This window comes from Polyodon spathula, chromosome 19 (genome assembly GCF_017654505.1).
Source record: "Polyodon spathula isolate WHYD16114869_AA chromosome 19, ASM1765450v1, whole genome shotgun sequence".
NCBI lineage: Eukaryota > Metazoa > Chordata > Actinopteri > Acipenseriformes > Polyodontidae > Polyodon > Polyodon spathula.
The window spans coordinates 28,545,674-28,567,155 of record NC_054552.1 but is presented as its reverse complement, the minus strand read 5'-3'; the positions used below and the strand labels follow the sequence as shown (position 1 = coordinate 28,567,155).

Below are 21,482 nucleotides of genomic sequence, written 5' to 3'. Positions count from 1 at the left end.
CTTTCGTCCGGCAGTGAATAAAGCATGCTGACATAATGTGTGGGAGCATTAAAAATAAAAATAAGAAATAGCTACAAAAGAGTGATTTAATGTTGAGCATCACCTGTTGAACAAGCCTTGCCATTTTGTTGGAAGAAAAAGAAATCCAATTGCAGTGTTTAATAAGATTTTTGTGAAAGTTTGTGTTTACATCCCTTTACTCTTTTTAAAACAGCTAGCACCCTACTAGAATTCATTGCATTCATTCATACCCTTGAACTGTCTGACCTTTCATATATTTCAATTATCATACATATAACGGCAAATACAATTGCCCAGTACAATCAAAGAAAATAGGACTGCATGTGTGGAGCTTTGTGATTGATGGTTTTTATTGTCATTTTATTCAGTTTCCATGACAACATAGATTCTTTTAGTTCAGTGTGGTTTTTCCCAAAGCGAGCCTGTCACCATGACCTCTTACTGAGCAGGTAGTGCACTTCACTCCTGAGGAGTTGGGGGTTGTTATGTTAGTCACACATTGACAATTATGATACAGCTTGATAAAGGCAATAGAAATGATATTATCTATTTGGTTTCACAGCACATTGTTATGGTGTATGGTCATTCCAAATCGTTGTTGTAATTGTAATAACATTGTTATTCAACATATGGACATTACAACAACAATTTAAAACGACCTTAACACCATATGAATAAAGAATTGGATTGTACATTAATTCAGTTTCTCATTATGATGGTCTATATATAATACGCGAATAATATGGTTAAACGTAATAGAGAAATGCTACAATATACATTTTATCAATAACATCCTAGATAGTTTATCAGAATGGTTCATACATTATCTACCACATAGATTTGTTTTATGCTAAACTTTTTTTTAAAAAAGTGGAATACACTTTTTTTTTTTAATTATTGAAATTAATTGAAATTAATTTGTTATGCAGTACACGTGGTTTTTACATACCAGCAGCAATGATTTAAAGCTCTGAAAATAAATAACAAGGAAATATAACCACCCCATCCCGTTGCTTTGGAAGCCTTTTGAAAATAATACAAAACACATGTGGCAGGAATCAGGAAAAGATGCAAATCCATGTAAATTTCAGCAGAGACTATGAGATAAACAGAGACAATACCAATGTTTAACTATAGATTTTGTTGTAAAAGTGTGTTTATTAAAAAAACAAAACAAAACAAAAAACACTTAATTTTCATACTATTGTCTTAGTTGTAGAAGTGTTTTTGTAATTGCAACAGTAAGTCCAATATTGACGAGCACAGTCGTGACATACATTCTTTACCCTATGGCTTAGAACTGAATGGTTGCTCATGTCTGCAGTACCTCGCTATAGCCACTATAGGGGAGCAGGCAGCAAGGAAAGGAAATGCACCATTGACAATAAAAAGAGATGGTGTGCAATTCCCCGGTTAAAAAATAACAAATAAATGAACAAAGCCCCCATGGGCTATTATGATGTAACATACTTTTTTTTTTTTTTTAATTTGGAATTAAAATAAAGGTAAATTACACACTGAGGCTTGTATTGGGTTCTTTAGCAACAGTCTAGATCAGTTTCATAAATAATAAACGCAGCAAAACCTACTTACAGTCTTAACATGTATCGCAGTACATTTATTATTATTATTATTATTATTATTATTATTATTATTATTATTATTACATAGTAATAATAAAGCAATCTGGTTTATTCATTTTGTAGAAAATGAACTAGTAAAACTCCTTGACAAATGTTTTGACTGGAAGTCTAGCAATTTGTGTGTGAAGACATTGATAAAGTCTTCTTTGTTTAAAAGTTTATTTTATTACATCATTTCTATGTATCTCACAGGTGAGTGCTTTACAATTATGGATGATACATTTATTTAATTAACTATAATGCTTTTAAGAGCAGACAGAGGACTAGGTACTAATTTCATACTAGGAGGTATGTTATTTCCCTGTGGATGAACAGTTATGCTGACAGAAAAAATAGACATGATATACACCAACTCCTAGCAATATATACAGGTATTCTTATCCTAGCAGTCATAAGTGTATCTTAGCATATATATATATATATATATATATATATATATATATATATATATATATATATATATATATAATATGAATGAACTGAAAAAAGCAGGTTTACACAGTAATTAGGTTCTGGTTATAACAAAAACCCGGAGTACAATAGCAATGAATGTGAGGCTTATCTATCCCGTCTTCTCACAGCCAGTACACGAGGGATCATGTGATACAGCTATAAGGCTGCTGGGAGATTGAGTTCTGGTGCGTTTCTTAACCAAATATTTGCGAAAACCAAAGCTCATAGACCTGCATTTCAAGGTGAGATGTACTAAATTGTAATACAGTGTATTTATTTTCACATTAGATACAGTCCTATAATAGCCAGACCCCTCGTACAACTATGAATGTGAATTAACACCGTAGAACGTGCTCGTTTATGTTATTTTAAAATGAGATTCATTGGTGTGCCAAAAAACATACAAGTTCTTACAACCGAAACTGAAGAGAGTAACTTGAAAAAAAAAAAAAACACCACAGCGTCAGGTGAATGTCAATTGCTAAACTTAATTTGCTCGGTTTGGTAAGAAAAATAGCGGTCGCTGTCCGTTTAAATTGACAAGGACGCAGTTTGTCAGCAGATCGGGTTTTGTTACGTCAGAGTGGGGCAGGGCCCGTTGGGTCCAGCCCGCGCATGACGTCACGTCGCCGAGGGCGAGCGAGAGCCTCATAGAACGGAGGGAGCTGCCATAAACAGAGGCAGAGTGCGCCTTAAAGAGCTGGAAAGCGAAACAACAAAACATTGCTGTGTCAATGTTCTAACAATGAATCTAATCGCCATGGTTTGCATAAAGCTGTTTATTTTCTTGTACTGCGCGACAAACACCGGGGGTAAGTTGGATTTTATTTTGTATTATGCATGGTATTGTATTGGAAGTATTAAAAACGCAATATGCTTAGTGGGACTGTGCGATCGGAGAGCTAGCTGCGTGCCTTGTTCTGTTTGGGACTGATTTTGACAAAATGCTAAAATAAAACAAACAAACAAACAAAAAGCAGACGTGGCTTTTAAGTCGTATAATTAAATAATAATAATAAAACCGCAACATCCGCTTACTTTAGTTAATCGTTTGCTGCTTAAGTCGATATTTGTTAGAAGGCAGGACTGTAGTTATATTAATAAAGATGGAGGGACTGAGTGTGCCTTCTTATGACAGTGTAGGTATCACATCATCACACATACTTGGGCTTTGTGATTGTTCGTTCCTTCCTGACTGTATTGTTCCATACGATTGGAATGATATCAAACTGGAAATATCACACGGTGAGGTCGTGAGATACCGTAGGGCATGAAAATATTGTTGTGAGGGAAATTAGGTGTTTATAATTCAAACAAACCGAGTGTTCGCTGCGCCCTTTTCTTTTCAGTCGTCTCTAGCGTGTGCTCACTTGTTCTTACAACCCTCCTAAACTTAGTTCATTCTGGTAAATCCTGGCAATGTTTAGCTACTTAAATGGCGGTTGAATCATGTTTTGTGTTCATTGTTTAAATATGGGGACACAGTTGCTGGTCTGCAGACGAGGGAAGTTGTTTACACATTTAAATGATGGTCACGGTAAATTAAGATAAAAAAAAAAAAATAGACCTGCGTTGGTGTATATATGGGGTGGTTGACTGGGATGAATACACCATTTTAGATAATCTAATGTGCTAAGTAGTGACACATACTGTTATAGATAGTTCTTGTGACAGCAGAATAGTCTGACACAACGGGCATCTATCTATAAGACTAGCCTTAATATAGCGATTGCAAAAAAAAAAAAAGGGCAACTTGTTTTATGGCATTTATTAACTTTAAAGACGCAGTGTCATTTAGAACTGTGACATTAAACAAAGGGATATTAATTGCAGCTGCATATGGTAGGCTGTACCCTGTCACCAGACTAGTAGCACACGATGTGATGAGCTTATTTTACAGTGTAGAAGTAGGGCTTTTTATGCAGTCGATTTTGTTCAAAGTAGTTCCTAACGTCAAACCACCACAGCAAATTAGCCTTTATTTGGACCTGTATTGTTGGCCAGACTTGCAGGGTCTAGTCTCCCCCAGGCAACAGTGGGTTGACTTCATATTTGACACACATGACTAAATAAATAGCGTTGAGTATCCTAATAGTACAATAAGTCATAATGTAGAAACAGGGTGCGTAATTCAGTTAGCTATTCAAAGTGACCCATAATTTAACACAGGTTTATACCTGAGCAGGTCAGTGTTGTATAATTGTGCATAAACAAATACAGTTAAACCATGTCAGGGAACTAGAATAGGGGTACAAAAAATATTAAATTCTTTCATAATTGAAAATAAACAAAACAATGTTTATTCATAAATATTAACAAGTCTGTTATTTAAGGCTCCTGAAATGCTGTTCTGAGTTGTTGGTCCTAGTCTTTGATAAGCAGATGTATTATGTCCAGGTAAAGCATGTTTTTTTCCTGCATACTTTTAAGGCACCAACATCTCTTAATATATTTGAGAGAGGACTGAAATGAATGTTTATGATTTATTATTTTATTTATAGTCTAAAGCCAGAAAAGCTGTTGAACTACCGGCTCCATAAACGCAGGTAGCACATTGTATTTCATACACCCAGAAAAGAACATGTTTAAGGACGGAGCTGAAGAATTCACATTGACTGTGTTTGTAAGCTGGGGATAGTGGTGTGTAAACACAACAGGACCTGGGACCAAACTTTAGCAAGGCCTCATTCTGACTGCAGCTTTTATGTTGCAGCATGGTACTGCTGTTGATACTTTCAGTTGTTGCCTGATAGGTGATTTTTGTGGTATTGATACAGAAGTGTTTGCTAGAATATTAAGCTGCAGATTGCAAGCTGGCTGTGTTTAAACTATAAACAGTGCATCTCCTTTACTTTCTGCTTAACATCCCTCCCTTGCTGTTGTGATTATACTGAAAACCTGGAGTTCTGAATTACTTAAGTAAGCCTTGTGAAGTAAAGAGAAATTTTGTGCCTCTCTTCCCCGTTTGTTTCTTCTGCAAGCCTTGTAGAGTCATCTCGGGCAGCAGAACACAACTGACATAATCATGAAACTATACTTGGTGGCAAAGAGAATAACAGGAAATGATCAAGGGGTATATGACATTTGAATGTGGTGTGTATGTGTGTTCATATTCTTTCATAAGAAAAAGGATAGCATTTTTTCCTAAACAAGACCGCACTAGGTGAACACCATTGATTTCGCCTTTGTGTTTACTTTATCTCTTTCCATTTTAATATCCATTACTGTAGACTCTTGTGATAATGGATACTTGTATAAGGTGGTGCAGCTACATTAAAGCACAAAACCTAAATGTACCACGTGACTTGGGCTCAACTGAAAAGGGCTGTTACTGTCAGGTAGAATGGAAAAACGCAACTCGCTGTGTGTGTATATCGTGTGGGGCCACAAAAGCCCAGTCAGTTAACAAGTCTGAATAATCTTGGTTCTTCTCTTCTGCAAAATGGGCCTTGTAAAGGTGATGGCTAGTGTACCTGTAGTACTCAATTGTTTTATAGGCTAGCAAGTTGCTGAATGATGAAGAGTAAAATGAAATTACAGACTGCTTCTTGCTTCAGAGAACACGGCACAATAAACACATTGCCAGGTGAGCCTGTCACATGCATCTCATGTTAGAGTGGTTGGAAGCGTCTTGCGTTCTGAAGACTGGCTTTTTATTATTTTGTGATTCAAAGGAAATTGTAGTCTTTTTTTTTTGTGTGATGAGAGGCATGATTATAGTTATTTTAAAACAAACAGAATTTTCCCAGTCAAACATAATAAAATATTCAAGGGAATGGCTTGAAAATTTTATGCCTAAAAATCCAGTTAGTACAGTAAGTTCAGAGGTGCCTGAAAGAGGTGGTCTCAGTCAAAGTGACTATCTTGGCACTTCACTGCTTTTATTTTAAGAGAAACAAGTCTCCATGGGTCCTGATGAAAATGATCAAGAATTTGTGTTGCCTTAGTTGCCAAAGCATTCTTTTCAGCTGATTAAAGTTTAGTGCAGCTGTGCCATTAAACTTGCTGGGTGATTTACTGTATGCATTTCAGTGGGAGAGACTGGGAAAAACTTTAGAGTAAGGAATTGGATCTTTTATAAATGACTGCAAAATTGGGAGTTGCCATGACTTTCTCTGTCATCGAAGTGATAACCCTGTTGAGTTTGTTTGTTATGCATACTTGACTTGGTTTAATTCAATAATCTGTAATTCCACCTACTGCACATGCTACTTTTAGCAATTTTTAAGGCATTGTCTGAGAATTGTAATTTTCATAGGATTTTAGTCCATGACATCAATGGAAATTGAAGTGTTGGACAGACTATGCTTCTTGTCCCACTGTTGCTGAACTTTGTGAACCACAGGTTTGCTTCTCTTTGAAATTGACTAACAGTGAGACTTGAGCATTGACATACTTGGGCTTTCTTTTAGCACTGTCTTCAAGAAAAGGTAGGTTAAAAAAACAAACAAAAAAAACAACTGAAGTATACTGTACTCCAGTGGCCGTGCATTTGGCAGCAGTGGAAGTTTTCTTTAACCATATCTTGATATAAGTGTTGTTCCAGACTTTTTAATTTGGAATCACCAATTGTATTTTACCCCATTTTCTCCCCAATTTCAAATGCCCAATTCATAAGCCTGTAACCCCCACGCTGACTCGGGAGGGACGAAGACGAGCACACACGTCCTCCGAAACGTGTGCCACTCCTGCAGCTACCTCAGAGCTACAGCGTCGGAGGACCACGCAGCTCCTGGCAGGCATGCAGGCGCCCGGTCAGTCTACAGGGGTCGCTGGTGCGTGGTGAGCTGAGCACACCCTGGCCGACCTAAGCCCTCCCCACTCCTGGGAACACCCGTCTACGGCCGGCAGTGGAATAGCCTGCACCCAAACTGGTGACCTCCAGCCTATAGGACGCATCCTGCACTCCACGCGGAGTACCTTTACTGGATTTGTTCCAGATTTTGGGGAACAGTTTGTATTGGTGTGAATGAATATCAGGAATCTCAAAATGGTGTCCTGTCTTGCTGATGGTAATTGGTTCCTAATTGTTAAACCGTGCTTCCTGTTTAGTGAGCAATTCATAATATACAAAATTACAAGAAATAACAACACAAATTCATGTCTTGCCAAATGAATTTAGTTTAAATGTGTGTTAAACTAAACTGAAGCATGAACATTATTTGACACCCACTCCTTGGTTTTCAACCCTGACAAAAGCTTGAAGTGTTATCTGAGCACCACTCAAAACCCAGCCAGGTAGTAACTTGGATATCCTCATCTTCTATAATTAGTGGAAGTGGAAAACTAGACTGAATGGGTGGGAATTAAATGACTTTTCAAACCACAGCTGTGTAAATAACCCTGGTTTTGATCAAAAAGCTATGCATTGTTTACTTGTGATGCACAGAATAGGGGTTTGGCTGCCTGTCGAAAGGATGTGAACAAGACAGATATACAGAGGAAGGCAGTGCAGTCAAACAATTTTTTTTCCTTCCTGAAGATTTAATAACATAACACAATTTATCTATTGAGTGCTTGTATAAGCAAGAAGCCATTTTTTTTTTGTTTTCAATGTAATTGTCTTAAATGGATAATACAGTGTAACTCCAGCTAAAACTAGTACTGAAATTGGCTTCCCTGCAAAAAAAATAAGATGTGCTGTGCTTATTGCCCTGCAACCAAAACTTCTTGTTCGAGTGTGTCTCTATCTCTCTTTAATCCCTGTGGTGTTGACTGACAAGTTGCAGCATCTAGGATATTGTTTAGACCTGTTTTTTTTAAGTGGGTCAGGGATAGTAGAACAAAAAATTGTAGTTTGGGATTCTGTTGATTTTTAAGGTTTGATTTGTTTTTTAGAACATCACAGGTTTCTGTACATTGACACAAACTGTGTTTCAGGAGAAACGGGACTCGTATTGAAAGTCGATTTCAGGAGTGAAAACTTCACTGTGCTGTACCTTCAGGGCTGTGTCTCAGTTATTCAGTATATGTGCATAAAAGTGCTTTCATGGAGGTGTTATCGTCTAGACTGGAACCTAACAGCTAAGAAAGAGCGGTTATTAAAACTGTCTTTCCTTTATCCTGAAGTCTGGCATCTGGGGAATTCTTGGATACTAGACTCTCATGACGTTTACAAAGGATGGTCAAGACTGCCTTCCAGTGCTCAACTGTGGACTCCAGATCTTCAAAGTAAAGCCTTCAACACTTTACTGCATTTGTATATTCAGACTAGATTATGTAATAGCTGTGTGTTTGCTGTGTTTGTTACATTGGGTATAAACTTGACGTGAATGATAGTTGTAATTGACTAAGATGATTCCATGTACTGTTCCAATGCTGCGTTTGTCTAGCTATAGCAGTATATTGGTTGTTACCCAGTAAAGGCCATGCCAGTGTTGTAAATGGCCTTCAGGTAAGCTTGTAGCTGGTCCCTATGAAGATAAAGCTGGCTTTGTAATTCTCTGGGAATGAAGAAGCTGGGTGTTTCTGTCCACTGTATGGACTTGTTGAGGTATATTCCCACATGTTTTAATATACGATCACACTGGACTTGAGGAAATGATTCATTCGTGCATCACTCTCGACTTCTCAAGCTGGCTAATGGATGGAGTGTGCGTGTCAGAGTGAGATACAGCACCAAGCTTGCCTTGGGTGGGATCTGCACAGTTCCTCTGACTTGTTTCTAACCATGGTGACACTGCTGTGGAGTACAGAACACAGGGTGGTTGATTTGGAGAGCCCCTGTGACGTAACACTCTGCTGTTCCTGGGTAACAGGCTTTCGTTTCAGAAATTATTGTTGATCAAAACTCCTGCCCCCTCTGAAGCTTGAGATGGGGGTGTTCAGTTTTATTTATATATTTTCTCAAATTCCTTTTTAAAATCATTTTCCCTTTTATTCAATTCAAGTTCCTTCAAATAATTCCTTTCTTGTTGGCAAGAAGAATAACCATTTTATATCAAGTTTTAAAAAAATAAGTAATGTAGTCAAAGTATATTTTGAAATGTTTATATTTTAAATGTCCTCTTAAATCTAACAATGGTTGTAATTAAAGTTGTCTGGGAGAAGCAACTTTATACGTATTCCACACATTTTCCGGTAGTATAGTGTTTTTGGAATAGTTTGTTTCTTAAAGGTTCATTTAACAAAAACCCAAAAAAGGAACCTGTTCAGTTTTATTTATTGTTTAAGTAACTTTGCCCAAAATTAATTGGATGTTGTAAATAAATAAAGTTTTAAATAAACCGTGAACATGATCAAGCTCTCCAGCAATGTAACCCACTGTACAGCGCTAATGCAAAATGTTTACAGGAAAGCGAGTTCACCATCTGAAGAGGTGGAAATGTTTTCACTTCTGGAAAAGGTAGTTACCAGGGATAAAATATCACAAGATTTTGGAATTGGAAAGAGCACTAAAAGAGCCTCAGAGATTTAAAAGTTTGCGGTCTTTGATAGTGGGGGTGCGATTTTCGAGTTAATATGTGTGTGGTGAAATCTGTCACGTGACCTGTTTTGCATCTAGCATTTAATCACTTCTACAGTTTAAACGTTTTAAAATTCCGATCCCCACTACTAACATAGATCTATATGTTGTGTTGTTGGTTCCTTGTTACTGTACATCTTATTGATCTAGTTCAAATACACAGACTTTGGTGTTCTGTCCATACAGCTGTGTTTCTTTTTTAAGTGCATGTGGTAGTGTTTTTAAATTGTTTGGACCTTGCTGTGAGTCAGGGACTAACAGGCACAATGTGTACAGGGCTGCTGTGGGCTCAACATCCTCTGCTGGGTAGCGATGTACTGTAGCCTGGAGATCGCTGGTTCGAGTCCAGGTTATGCCATCGGCGATTGCGTCCGGGAGTTCCCAGGGGGCGCCGCCCGGTCTACAGGGTAATTCTTGTTTCACCTCACACCAGCTACTGCTGTGGTCGATAGGGCACCTGCGGGTCTGTCCTAGAAGCCACTCGGATCTATGTTGTCCTCCTTTAATAAAAACATATTGTGGCTTCTGGTGCACTCAGGTTCAGCAAAGAAGGATGAGACAAGCAAATGCAATTTCAATGTGTTTCTTTTTTATTTGCTCAGCAACGGTGACTACAAATTAACTGTAGCATTCATAAGCGCTGAACTAAGCAGAGAATAAAGATGCAGACAGGAAGTGTAACACACTGGGGGCGAGAAATACACACACAGGATAACTGAAAGAGGGTCTGGGGCTGACGAGAGACGGGTACATTAAATTAAGTGCAACCGTGCAACAATTAAGCAACAAGTGGAATAATAATTTTAACTAAAGAGAAAACCGTTCAGTGTATGTCCTGCAGGGAATGCTGGCAGTTAGTATAGTACACACACACACACAGAGACGCAGACAAACACTGAATTTATGAACTGTTAACGTAACTTTCAAGTAGTATTTCTTTCAAGAAGTTTTTCTTCTCCAAAAAAAAAAAAAAAAAAAAGGACAACAAAAATCCAATTATAAAAAGACAAATTCAAAAACAATAGCTCTGTGCTCACCTATTTCATCTGTTGTGGTAGAAGTTCATTGTTTTTTGTATTTTTCTTTTCGCATTTTATTCGGGTACAGCGGTTTTCCCTAAGAGCATTGTGGTAGAGAGAACATGTCCTTGTTTTTGTCAGTGCTGCAAGGGCTCCTGAGCAAAGTACGGCGTCAGAGCTAGTTCAAAATATGTAATTATTTATTCGAATTAATAAACAACAAACTCGACAAAAAAAAAAAAAAAAAAAAAAAATTGAAATGTAATGTTAATAAGAAACACTTTCCAATAGCATTACATACAGATGGAACACAATCTACTGACATCCCCGCAAGTCGCACACATCGTCAAAAATCACGGACACTAGCAAGTGTCACGGAATCCCAGCCCTAGCCATGCCTATTAAGAACTTTACGTCTGCATAGTTTGTTTGGCATGAATCTAATAGTGCAAGTCCCTTTTTTCAGTTTCGTCTGCAGATTTTAGGTACCCCCACCCCCAATAGAAACCTGCAGATTGTTAGGGTGGAGGAAAACAGGGTTGCTTAAATGGTCAGAAGAAGAATCAGGTGGATTTTGAATGTTTTGTTGGTTGTTTTTTTTATTGCTTGAGGGAAAAATCAATACAACAAAAAGGGTTTGCTTGAATGGCCTGATCTCTGACAGCTGGGTGCTTGCTTTGGGTTCCTCGTTAGTTCGGTTTCCTGGGTGTTAACGATTGCAGTAGTTCTCTTATTTTTTTATTTTTTTTATTTTTTTTAGAGGATATTTCTGATGTGGTGTGTTTTTTATTTAAAAAATAAATAAAATAAAATCGGGGGCTATGTACCTGTACCCTCCTATAGAATTCAAGATTAATCTCTGTATGGGATGTCTTTTCTGTGAAACCATGACATATCAGTTCAAGCCAGAACCCCTGTCTGGTTTCCTGAGGTTTGTTTAAGATGCCTTCGTCACACAGTTGTGCTTTTCCACAATTTACACTGCAGTATTTCCAATGAAGCTAAACAGAAAATAAATGTTGCTAGGGGCATCATTTATTGGTCTTCTTGCACTTACGTTTGTCTGCTTTTATATAGCTGGTATGATTACTAATTTATATAGATGTACTGTATCTCTCGCAGAATAACTTCAGTTCATTCATAACTTCTTTATGTTCTTATAGCTCAAACATCCTAAGCGCAACTTTAAAACGAAACTGCCCTTGTTTGAGTAATGGTCTTTTAATCTTGTTTTAATTGTGTTAATTGTATTTAATGGCTTTGGAATGGCAAGTGTCCCAGTTCTGTCAGCTCCGTTTAATTTTGATCATGAGTAAAAATACCAGATTTAAACAGCAATACTGTAGCACTGTACAGTAAATTTCTTTGCTCTACAGTCCAGATTGCTTGAATATTCTTGTAGCCTTTTCTCATTCAGACAGTGTTTACTACATCATACAGTAAGACAGTATTCAAATTTCAATTTTAAAAAACCTGTGAAGTATAAACGGGTAAATGGTATTCTGCCTACTGTACAGTATAGCTTAATCATCCACTGCTTGAGTGTACTGTTTAGATGTATTAATTCAGTGCACAATACAGTGCTCTATCCACAGTATTGTTTATTCCTTCACGCCTTGAAGCCATGCATAGCCCATTCTGAGCTACAGTACGAAATCTCTGTTTTGAATATGAGAGCGGTTTGTGTATCTGATCTCAGTACTAGGGATGGGTCGATTTTTCGGTTTACCGTGGTTTAGGTACATTAGGGTATTAATACCGTTGCTTTTGTCGTAAATAATTTATACACCGGTTAACACATTTTTTCAACTGCAAACACACTTCTTCTAAATCAAGCCTGCAAACGCGCTTCTTCTAAATCGAGCCTGCAAACGCGCTTCTTCTAAACCGAGCCTGCAAACGCGCTTCTTCTAAACCGAGCCTGCAAACGCGCTTCTTCTAAATCGAAACGCGCTGAGCAAACGCGCTTCTTCTAAACCGAGCCTGCAAACGCGCTTCTTCTAAACCGAGCCTGCAAACGCGCTTCTTCTAAATCGAGCCTGCAAACGCGCTTCTTCTAAATCGAGCCTGCAAACGCGCTTCTTCTAAATCGAGCCTGCAAACGCGCTTCTTCTTGTTAGCCTCTGCTAACAAGGTGGCAGCAATATTGTTATTGGTTATTTGCATTCCGATTAGCAGGTCACTTGTGATTTTTGCATCGTCCCTTTGATTCACAGCCGCAGCCAGCCTCCCGCAATAACATTTCAAAGCTGCACTGGGCTATGCAGAATAAGAACACGACCAATGTCTCAAACAAAACTAAGACAGATCCACGACTGCAGCAGGATAGCCTACTTATTATCAACGTAGTTTTGTTTAAACTAGTTTTAACAGTATTCCAGTTTTCTTAGGTAAGTGAAGAAATTTATTTTTATTTTTTTTACAAACTCCACATGTGTAATAATCATTGGAAGCTTACTTGTGCAATGCTGTAAATGTAATCCAATAACACGTTTTAGTATTAAAATACTTTTTTTGCTATACATATTTTATTTATCCGGTTGAAAAAATAACCGACTCATCTCTGCTCTTAAATTATTCTGATTGTCTGTACAAAAGAAACGTACCAAGTTATTTGTCATAGTAAAATACTAAATACCAGTATTGTGTTTTGTTGGTTTTATTTTTGTGAATTACAGTAATTTAAGTGATTTACATTAGTCGTCTTTTGAGCCTTTATTTGATAACTTACATGATGTACTATATGCCGTGATATTAAGGTTACCACAGTCTTTTTTTTACGGTTATCATACTGTGCAAATTTTATATCATCCCATCCCTACTCTGTACTGCACAGGACTTCAAGGACTTTATTGGTTTCTTTACCAAGTGACTTGAGTGAAGAAAATTGGTTTCTGGTTATAATTCTCCTGGTGGTGTTGTGTTATTGCCTTACAAAAAGGAATCTCGTTTTGCCTGCTTATGGGGCACGTCTCCTGTTGGTACTCAGGATTAAAAAGTTTTACAGGTTGCACCAGTGTCTCTGTTTCATGTTTCTGAACAGGGGAAAGTTTCATTACAATTATATTGATTTGAGTTAAAAATTAAAATTCTTGAAAAAAATAATAGCTGTAGGAATATGAATTATGGAGCATTAAGTTTTCTTTTAACAACCAAAATAAATAGTGCAATTTAGGTGTAAAGACCTGTTATAAATCAGGCCCAGAATGGTGTGTGGAGGTATTTCAGCTGAAGTCCTTGTGGACTGGTTTCTCTTTTTGTATGCTCGCTGTGTGCTGTTCTCTTTTGGTTCTAAAGAATGGGTAGTAATTGATAAAAATGCAAAGCACCAGTGTTTGGTGAGCTGCTTAGTAATTACCAGGTGTCCGTTATATTTCAGTCCCCCTGAAGAAAGGTTCGAAGAGTTCAGGAAAAAACAACAAAAAAAATGAAGTGAGCTGATTTTTTTTGAACTTGCAGGTGTATTTATTTCCTGAGCCTGGTTAGTTGTTTTCCATCATTGCAGTATCTCTGTACTGTAATTATGTTATTCTGTAGGGGACAGATTTTACCAATTTTTAGGGGTGTGTGTTCTTAATTTTTAGCTTTCAATCATTTTTTTTTTTTTTTCTTTTTGGAATTTAAGTTCTTCCTAAAAAATGATTAATTTGATTCTGTTATTGTTCACCACCCCCTCCCCAGAGACTGGAATCACCGATTATTAGTATTAATGAACTCCAAAAGCTGAATGATGTTTTTTCACCTCTTGCCAATGCCAGTACAAAACTGAGTAGCAAGTATCTGCAAGTGGTTTATTCTAGTTACTGGACTAAACATTTGGGTGTGGTGGAACCCAACATTTTTAGTCTACAGCTTCTGCTTGCAATAAAGAACACCCACTTACACATGTTTGTAGGTTCCATCAAAGGCTTTGGCCCTGTAATGTTTACACAGATTCACGGACTGCACGCGAGAGTTCCTGATCTCTGTACTTTGACAGTCTTGTAGTCCAGAGCCAGTCTGCTCTCTTGGAACCGAAACCACTCTCTAACCATAGAACATATATGTCTCTGAAACTTTAGACATTTTCCTGGGTCTAAATATCTGTGTTATGCATTGTTAATTAGTCTATCCTAGTCATAGCCAGCAAACAGGAGTCATTTCCACCCCATGCGGTTAAGTATACCACACTTGTTGTTTTTACTCTGCTTACTGTTTACGGGTGCTGCACAAACATGGTAGATATGGTATTAAAGCTACACCAACTCAAATGCAGGATTTGTATGATTAATTGACACCTTACAGAGCTGCTGATCCTAGAAGGAGACTGCATTTCTATTGCAGTTCATTATGGCTTGATTTGAGATGTGCAACTGTAGGGCATTGGAATTTCCTTGAGCATGCATTCAGGCATCTCTTTGAAAATCAAGCTTCCTAGGTAGTGTGTAATTATTCACAATTTAAAACATACCTTTTTAGTCTTTCTGTGAAAGCATTCATTTGTGTTTTGAACCTTTTCTTTTCTCTCAAAGTACTGAATTGAATGTGTATGCATTTTTAGTTATTGTAGCCCTACCCCCATCAAACGAGTAGGAATACTTGAAGTATATAATTTTCTTCTGCTTGTAAGGGAGTTGAGAGCCTGTTTTCTACACCAGTAACTGGAATTAACATGGCTCAGACTTGAGGAGCATATTTTGTTCTAATAGTTTTTCTACGAACGGCAGATTCAGTTCAAATCTCACTAAACTTTGTAACATTTGGGCTATTGTAGGATTCCATGTTTCTTTAGCAGGAATTATGTGATACATGGGATTGCAGGGCAGCTATCTTGTACAGTCCTGTATTCGGAACACATACAAGATGAATACTACACTTTTAGAATAATTTCAGTTGTTATATTTGCCACATGAAGTTGTTATATTAGGCCAAAAGAAATGTGTGACAGCGAAATATCTGGATCAGCTGGAAAGAACTTCCCCCGAACTTTATCCCCACATGTACTCTCAAATAATGCCTTGCATTTGGCAAACCCCCAGCCTTATTATGATATCCCTTATGTCAAGTTGAGGGAACAGGAATAATGACAAGCTCTATAGCTTGTGCATAAGACTCTTCTTAAAAATGGGTAAAAAAATGTTTGTGTGACATGCAGACAGCCACCATATAGCCTAGTCACTGATGTTTCTAGTGTTTTTTTTTATCCTTTGAAAATCTAGTGGTACACTTAAAGTACAGAATGGTGGTATGAAACGCTATGTAAATGGGGCCCCTAGGGACGGCACCCCAGGGCAATGTTTTACATTTAGACCCGAACAATAAACACATTTAATATTAAGAATAACATTAACACTATTAAATATCATCTTGCGTGTTCTATATGTTTTCTGTATACAGTGATGAGAACACAAGCAAGATTGGTCACTATAGAATAAGCCGGCCCTGTTTCTAATGCTATCCTAAATGAGTAGGTACATTTTTTTTTTTTTTATTCCCAGAGTCTTGCCCTAGGCTAATGCTCAAGGATGAGATTAAGTTCCTGATGTACTCTTTGTAGCACGATTGTTTTATGGATTTTAAATTAGCGTCTGTTTTTCATTTGAATTAAGTGCACTGTTGCAGAGAAAACGGTCCCTTTCCTAAACCATTACCATCACCTTTTGTTTCTCTAGTGAAGCTCGTTTTAAAATTCAGACCTAGTGAAATGCCACTTAATAACCTACTTTGGTTGTCGATGCAGTGTGTGTTTTTTTTTTTTGTGTGAACGGAGAAAGTTAAAATGACAGGCATATTTTAAAATAAACAGACAGGGTTAAAGAATATAGGCTGGTCTGTAACTGGGATTTTGAATTCTCATAGTGGATCTGTAATGTGTAGGGCACAGTATCATATAGTGCTTAACACGTAACGTTTTGTTTGTTTACTGCTTTACTATGAAGTGATGTAGAAGCCTCCGATCAGGTAGGTAATTCAAATAGCAGAACTTTTCCCTGAAGACAGAAATCGGTGCATTCTGCATTTTGCAGTGAATACATTTCTAGGAATGCACAATTACAAATCGAAATGTCATCTGTATGAGCGAGTGTCTGTCTGTGCTGTCGCTCTGACCGTGTAATTGCATATGTTTTGAAGACTTCCTTTGGAGGCTATGTGGGACAGTCATTATAAGCAGGGAGATGAATGTGGAATCCAGGGAGTGTGGTATAAGGTACTGCTTGTAAAAACAGTTGATCCAAAGTGTCTGCTTTCTATCACTTTCGTGATACGTTTATAGTGTACAGGCATTTCTTTTATTAGGGTGGGACTACAGAAGGGCAATTAGAAATCGTACAGAAATGCTCAGAACTATTGCCTTTTGAGTCAGGAAGCACCTGCTGCCTACAGTACTGTAGTGAGTGAGAAAGGTGTTTTTTATTTGGTTTTTTTTCTTTTTCAATTTTAGATCATTCAGCAAGCAAATTGCTTTACATTGACAATAGTTTCTTATCTGCATATATCATAATGGAAGGTTTTTTGGGTGGTTGAATATTGCTTTCATGCGGTGTGTGCAAGTTGGAAGCTATTTTCAAGCATTTGTATTAAGCTGAGATTGTATCAAACTGCTGCTGGTGACCTTCTCTAAGTACAGTGCTATCTCTGCTGCCTTTGCTTGTACAGGTGGTTTCCTTTATCCATGGTGTCTCATGTCAGGCCAGTTCTGTTCATTTCTATAGGTAAAGTAGTCCAAGAGTAGTGCTAATGGGGCTCCAACAGCCCATGTGTTTTTTTTTTTTTGTAGTTTGGACAGTCACATGATACTATAGTGACTGGTACTGTAGCACTGACAAACGTTTTAACTTAAATGTACATTCTTCTCTCCCTGATCACTCTCAGGTAGACTGTTTCGGAACAGAGTTAAACTTGAGCTCCTAATATTATATTACACTGGGGAGCTGGTGTTTTCAAAGACCATATTTAATCGCACAGAGGCATTTTTAAGGCTTTTAATTTATTTTGACAGGTCTAGGCTGTGTTTTTGAAACACTTCTGAACCGCACGCCACCATCTTAGAGTACTACAGAATTCCCATGTATGAATTTCCAGAGGGAATTGTGTTCAAAGGCTCTGCAACATTTTGCCTGAATAACAAATGAGGCTTGACGAATGAGCCAGAATTAGTATCCTGCTAATCTACAGTGACGTTTAGGACTAAGGAGAATCGGTTTAAAAAAGAATCAACATCTTCGATCCCATTGCCTTGAACCTGCCCCTTTTTTTTTTTTACACCGATGAAGTTATATTTTAAAAACCTAATTCAATGTTTGCATTTGCTTTCTTGAAACAAAGTCTGGTTTAAAAATAAGTTCTGTCAAGTCTTTGCATTTTGACAAGATGTTTAAAAAGCGTGCTGAAAATGCTCAGTTACACCAGCTTGGTCTATTTAACAGGAAAAATAGACCTGATCTGACAGGCTTCCATTGGAACATCAAAACACACACATCTGTTGGCTATAATATGTATAAAGTATGGAACAACCATAAATCTGTTTTAGTTAAATTAGTGCAATTAAGAGTATTAAACCACAAGCCTTCTGCTTTAAACATATTTGAATTAATAAATTGGTTCTTGCACAGTATTAGTATACAAGCAAGAAACATGACCTATAGGTGTCTGTAGTCATTCATTTTGTAACTAGGATATTCATTATGATGTGCATACCGTAGTAGACTGGCTTGTTTATTTTGGAGTAGCGTACAGTAGGAATATGTGTGGTAATAGAATCTCGCCAGGGTGATGCCATTGTGGTGGCTGAAAAGGTTACAACAGCTTAAACAGCAGCTTCGCTAGCCAGCTGAACCGCAGTGGAGACACATTAGATCTCCACCATCCATGAATCTACATGCAGTCAGACTTGTGTGTGGGACAAGTCCACTACAGCATGGTACTGCTATTTTGAATGAGTCTTGTCTATTGACTTCAGTCTCCTGAAGTTCAGCATTCACTGATCTCAAGGTGCGACTAGGATCATAAGTTACCAACTTTTTCTGTAAAAATAAAAGCCCAGAACCATGAAGGGCCTTAAGTAGAAAGCAGAATTTTTAAATCAGTCCTGAAGGGAACAAGGGAAAACCTCTTCCATCCCCATCCCCTGTAGCGCATTTGAAACAAGGGGAGAAAACAGAGCATGGGGGAATGATATTCACTCCTACCATCAACCGCACATTAAACTGCAGAATCCCCTTTTTCAAGGAAAACTTGTGAGACTGAGACGTCTGTGAACAAGCCATGTGTCAGAGGCTGTCTGTTACGGGAAACAGTGTCTATTTATCTGCACTGAGCGAAGAGACAGGATGTGCGCTAAACAAATTGCAATATAACCCTCATGGATTTGTCATAGTTTCATAAAATATTGAGACTGTGACTGTGTGAAATTAGTTCTGCATTTGAGAATCGCAAACTTGCAGAGAGTTATGAGTATATTTCTTACCTCTGTATTAAGAAGATATTCCCAGTTTTATAATTAAGTCGGTCTACTAACTGTATGAGCATCACCTCGCCTAAATTAAAACAGTCTTGCTGTAACCATTTTAGAATCAGAAAGCCAAATGCATTATCTTACAACCTGCTCTTTGTCTTGGATATTGTTTTCAAGCTTAGTTAAAACATTTGGTCCTGTGGCTGTTATGCAATGTTAGTGTCGTTTTTCTTTGTTGCAACAGTATTGTCTTTCTTGCTAAATAAAGCTGTTTCAATACCAGTAGCTAGTAAAAGGAGAATTACAGAGTTAAGAAGAAACAAGGAAGGCAGGCTGTTTTTAAAAAACGAGGACTCTAAAGGAAGTGTGACTGGTTGGTGTCAGAACACTGTCATTTATATGCAGTGTACATCACTGTTGTTGGAATTGGTTATTTTCAGAGCATTCATGGCAATCGCTACGTTTCAATATTCGAGCAGACCACACCTGAGCTTGGGGGTTAATGAATTGATCCCCATACACCTCATACATGTTACCACACACTCCAAATGATCAGGAAGGGAAGTTGCTCATTTTCTGGTGGCTTGCTATTCCGTGAAACAAAAATTAATGCTGGTAATGGTTTCCTAATTGTTAAAAAATCTGTTTGTTTATAGCTGTGTTTTTGTTTTTGTTTTTTTTCTCTTAAGGAAATTAGACATTTGAAATATGTGAACTCTGGTGTACAGTAGACTGTCAAAGCCTGGCACTCGCTGGAAACATTTGGCCTCCCATTCTTGCATGTGATTTATTTTTTTGAATAGCGAGTGCCTTAAAAAGAAGGTGTTGAATGCTTACCAACTTTGCAAAAACATGCTGCTTTTTTCTTTTGTTCAGTGTTCTGTTTTGCTTATCAGCATTGTTACAGTACAAGCTTGACACAGCTAAACCCTGTTTGTATTGGATCCCACATTGCTTTGCATGGTTTTCATATGCATTCAGACACCGTGGCTGGAGTACTGCAGTAATCTGTATTCTCTTGTTAATCCCTTTGCTGTGGTGACTTAAATTCACATACCAACAAAATGGAACACACTTAAAATGACTCCAGTCATGTATGCATCTTATTCATACCTCCGTGTTGGAATGAATGCAGAAGTTTTACCAAAGCACTTCATTAGGAAATGCTGTGCTTTTCTGTTTTGTCAACTTGACCTTTTCCAGTATGCAGTTCTCTCATGACTCGGAGTGCGTTTACCAAGGTGCAGCCCTCCCAGCCAGAACATTTGAACTGTTAGTGTGCCAATTCAAAATAGGATGCTAATAGCTGACATAGGATAACTTCTAAATGTTTAATACTAACGGTTGTCAAAATTTTGCATGCCACATTCCCTCACCTGAAGAGGATGGGTTTCCTGAAAACATTTAAAGTACTTCCCAGCCCCTTTCCAAACAGGCCTTTTGGGAAATGAGACTTTAAACCAAGGAGAAAACAAAAAAAAAAACAAAGAAGAAATGTCTGTATCCTGCCGCTGCTGTGGGGCCTCTGCGTTAATATGATTAAGACTGGAGTAAATAATCTGATCCTCTTCCTGCCACACATCATATCTCTGTAAACACATCTTGGGGTTTGCCTGTTTTTTTTTAAAAAAAAAAAAAAAAAAAAAAAAAAAAAAAAAAAAATTGTTACTACTTTGCGTCCAATATTTCACCTCCCTGTGTTGAGTGGAAGTCTGGCTGGCTTTTTATATACAATAGAGTTTTCCCTGCCTGGATGTTAGCAATGTTGTAATCGGGCTCAAACGGTTAACCAAGGTCACGTCTTGACTCCCTGCTCTGGTTTTGTTCTACTACAAGCATAGCAAGGCCACAGTGCATGGCATTATGAAGCTTGAGTAGCCCAGGGTGCACAGTTTCCTCTACCTAAACATACATCTGCAGTATACTATCATCTTGCATTCTGTGATCAGGCTGCTGGCTTCAAATTTATGGTTGCCATGGAGTGTATTCCTGCTGCTAATTCTCTCCTTTTTTATGTTTGCAGGGCAGTATGGAAACCCTCTGAATAAATACATTAAGCACTATGAAGGCTTGTCGTACAACACTGATCTATTACATCAGACGCACGAACGTGCCAAAAGAGCGGTTTCCCCCGCCGATCAATTTGTGCATCTGGATTTCCACGCACATGGCAGGTTAGTCATTGTATTATATCACAAGTACACCTTTCTCTCCAACTTAGGTACAAGAAAAAAAAACGGAGATGGTAAGCTTGCGGTCCTGCAAGTACAATGCAGTATTACCGTTCTGACATGTTGCAAACTGTCTGTACATTAATAACTGTAACAATAGGGCAACTAATTATTGGGCCTAATTAATGCTGTAATCCTTTCTTTGCCATTGCATACCTACAGTGATAAGTCAGGGTGGAGCTCTAGATGAGGGGGGAGGTATGAAGAGTCAGTAAG

General features: G+C 37.8%; 1 protein-coding gene across 1 annotated transcript in view; it reads left to right on the top strand.

The window, feature by feature from the left end:
• The first annotated feature begins 2,757 nt into the window (after window positions 1–2,757).
• LOC121294484 (disintegrin and metalloproteinase domain-containing protein 10-like) overlaps window positions 2,758–21,482 on the top strand; it is a 65,941-nt gene continuing 47,216 nt past the window's right edge. Inside the window, exons 1-2 of the mRNA XM_041218225.1 lie at window positions 2,758–2,929; window positions 21,059–21,209. Coding sequence (XP_041074159.1) covers window positions 2,863–2,929; window positions 21,059–21,209 — 218 coding nt within the window. The 5' untranslated portion in view covers window positions 2,758–2,862. The remainder of the gene's footprint in view (window positions 2,930–21,058; window positions 21,210–21,482) is intronic.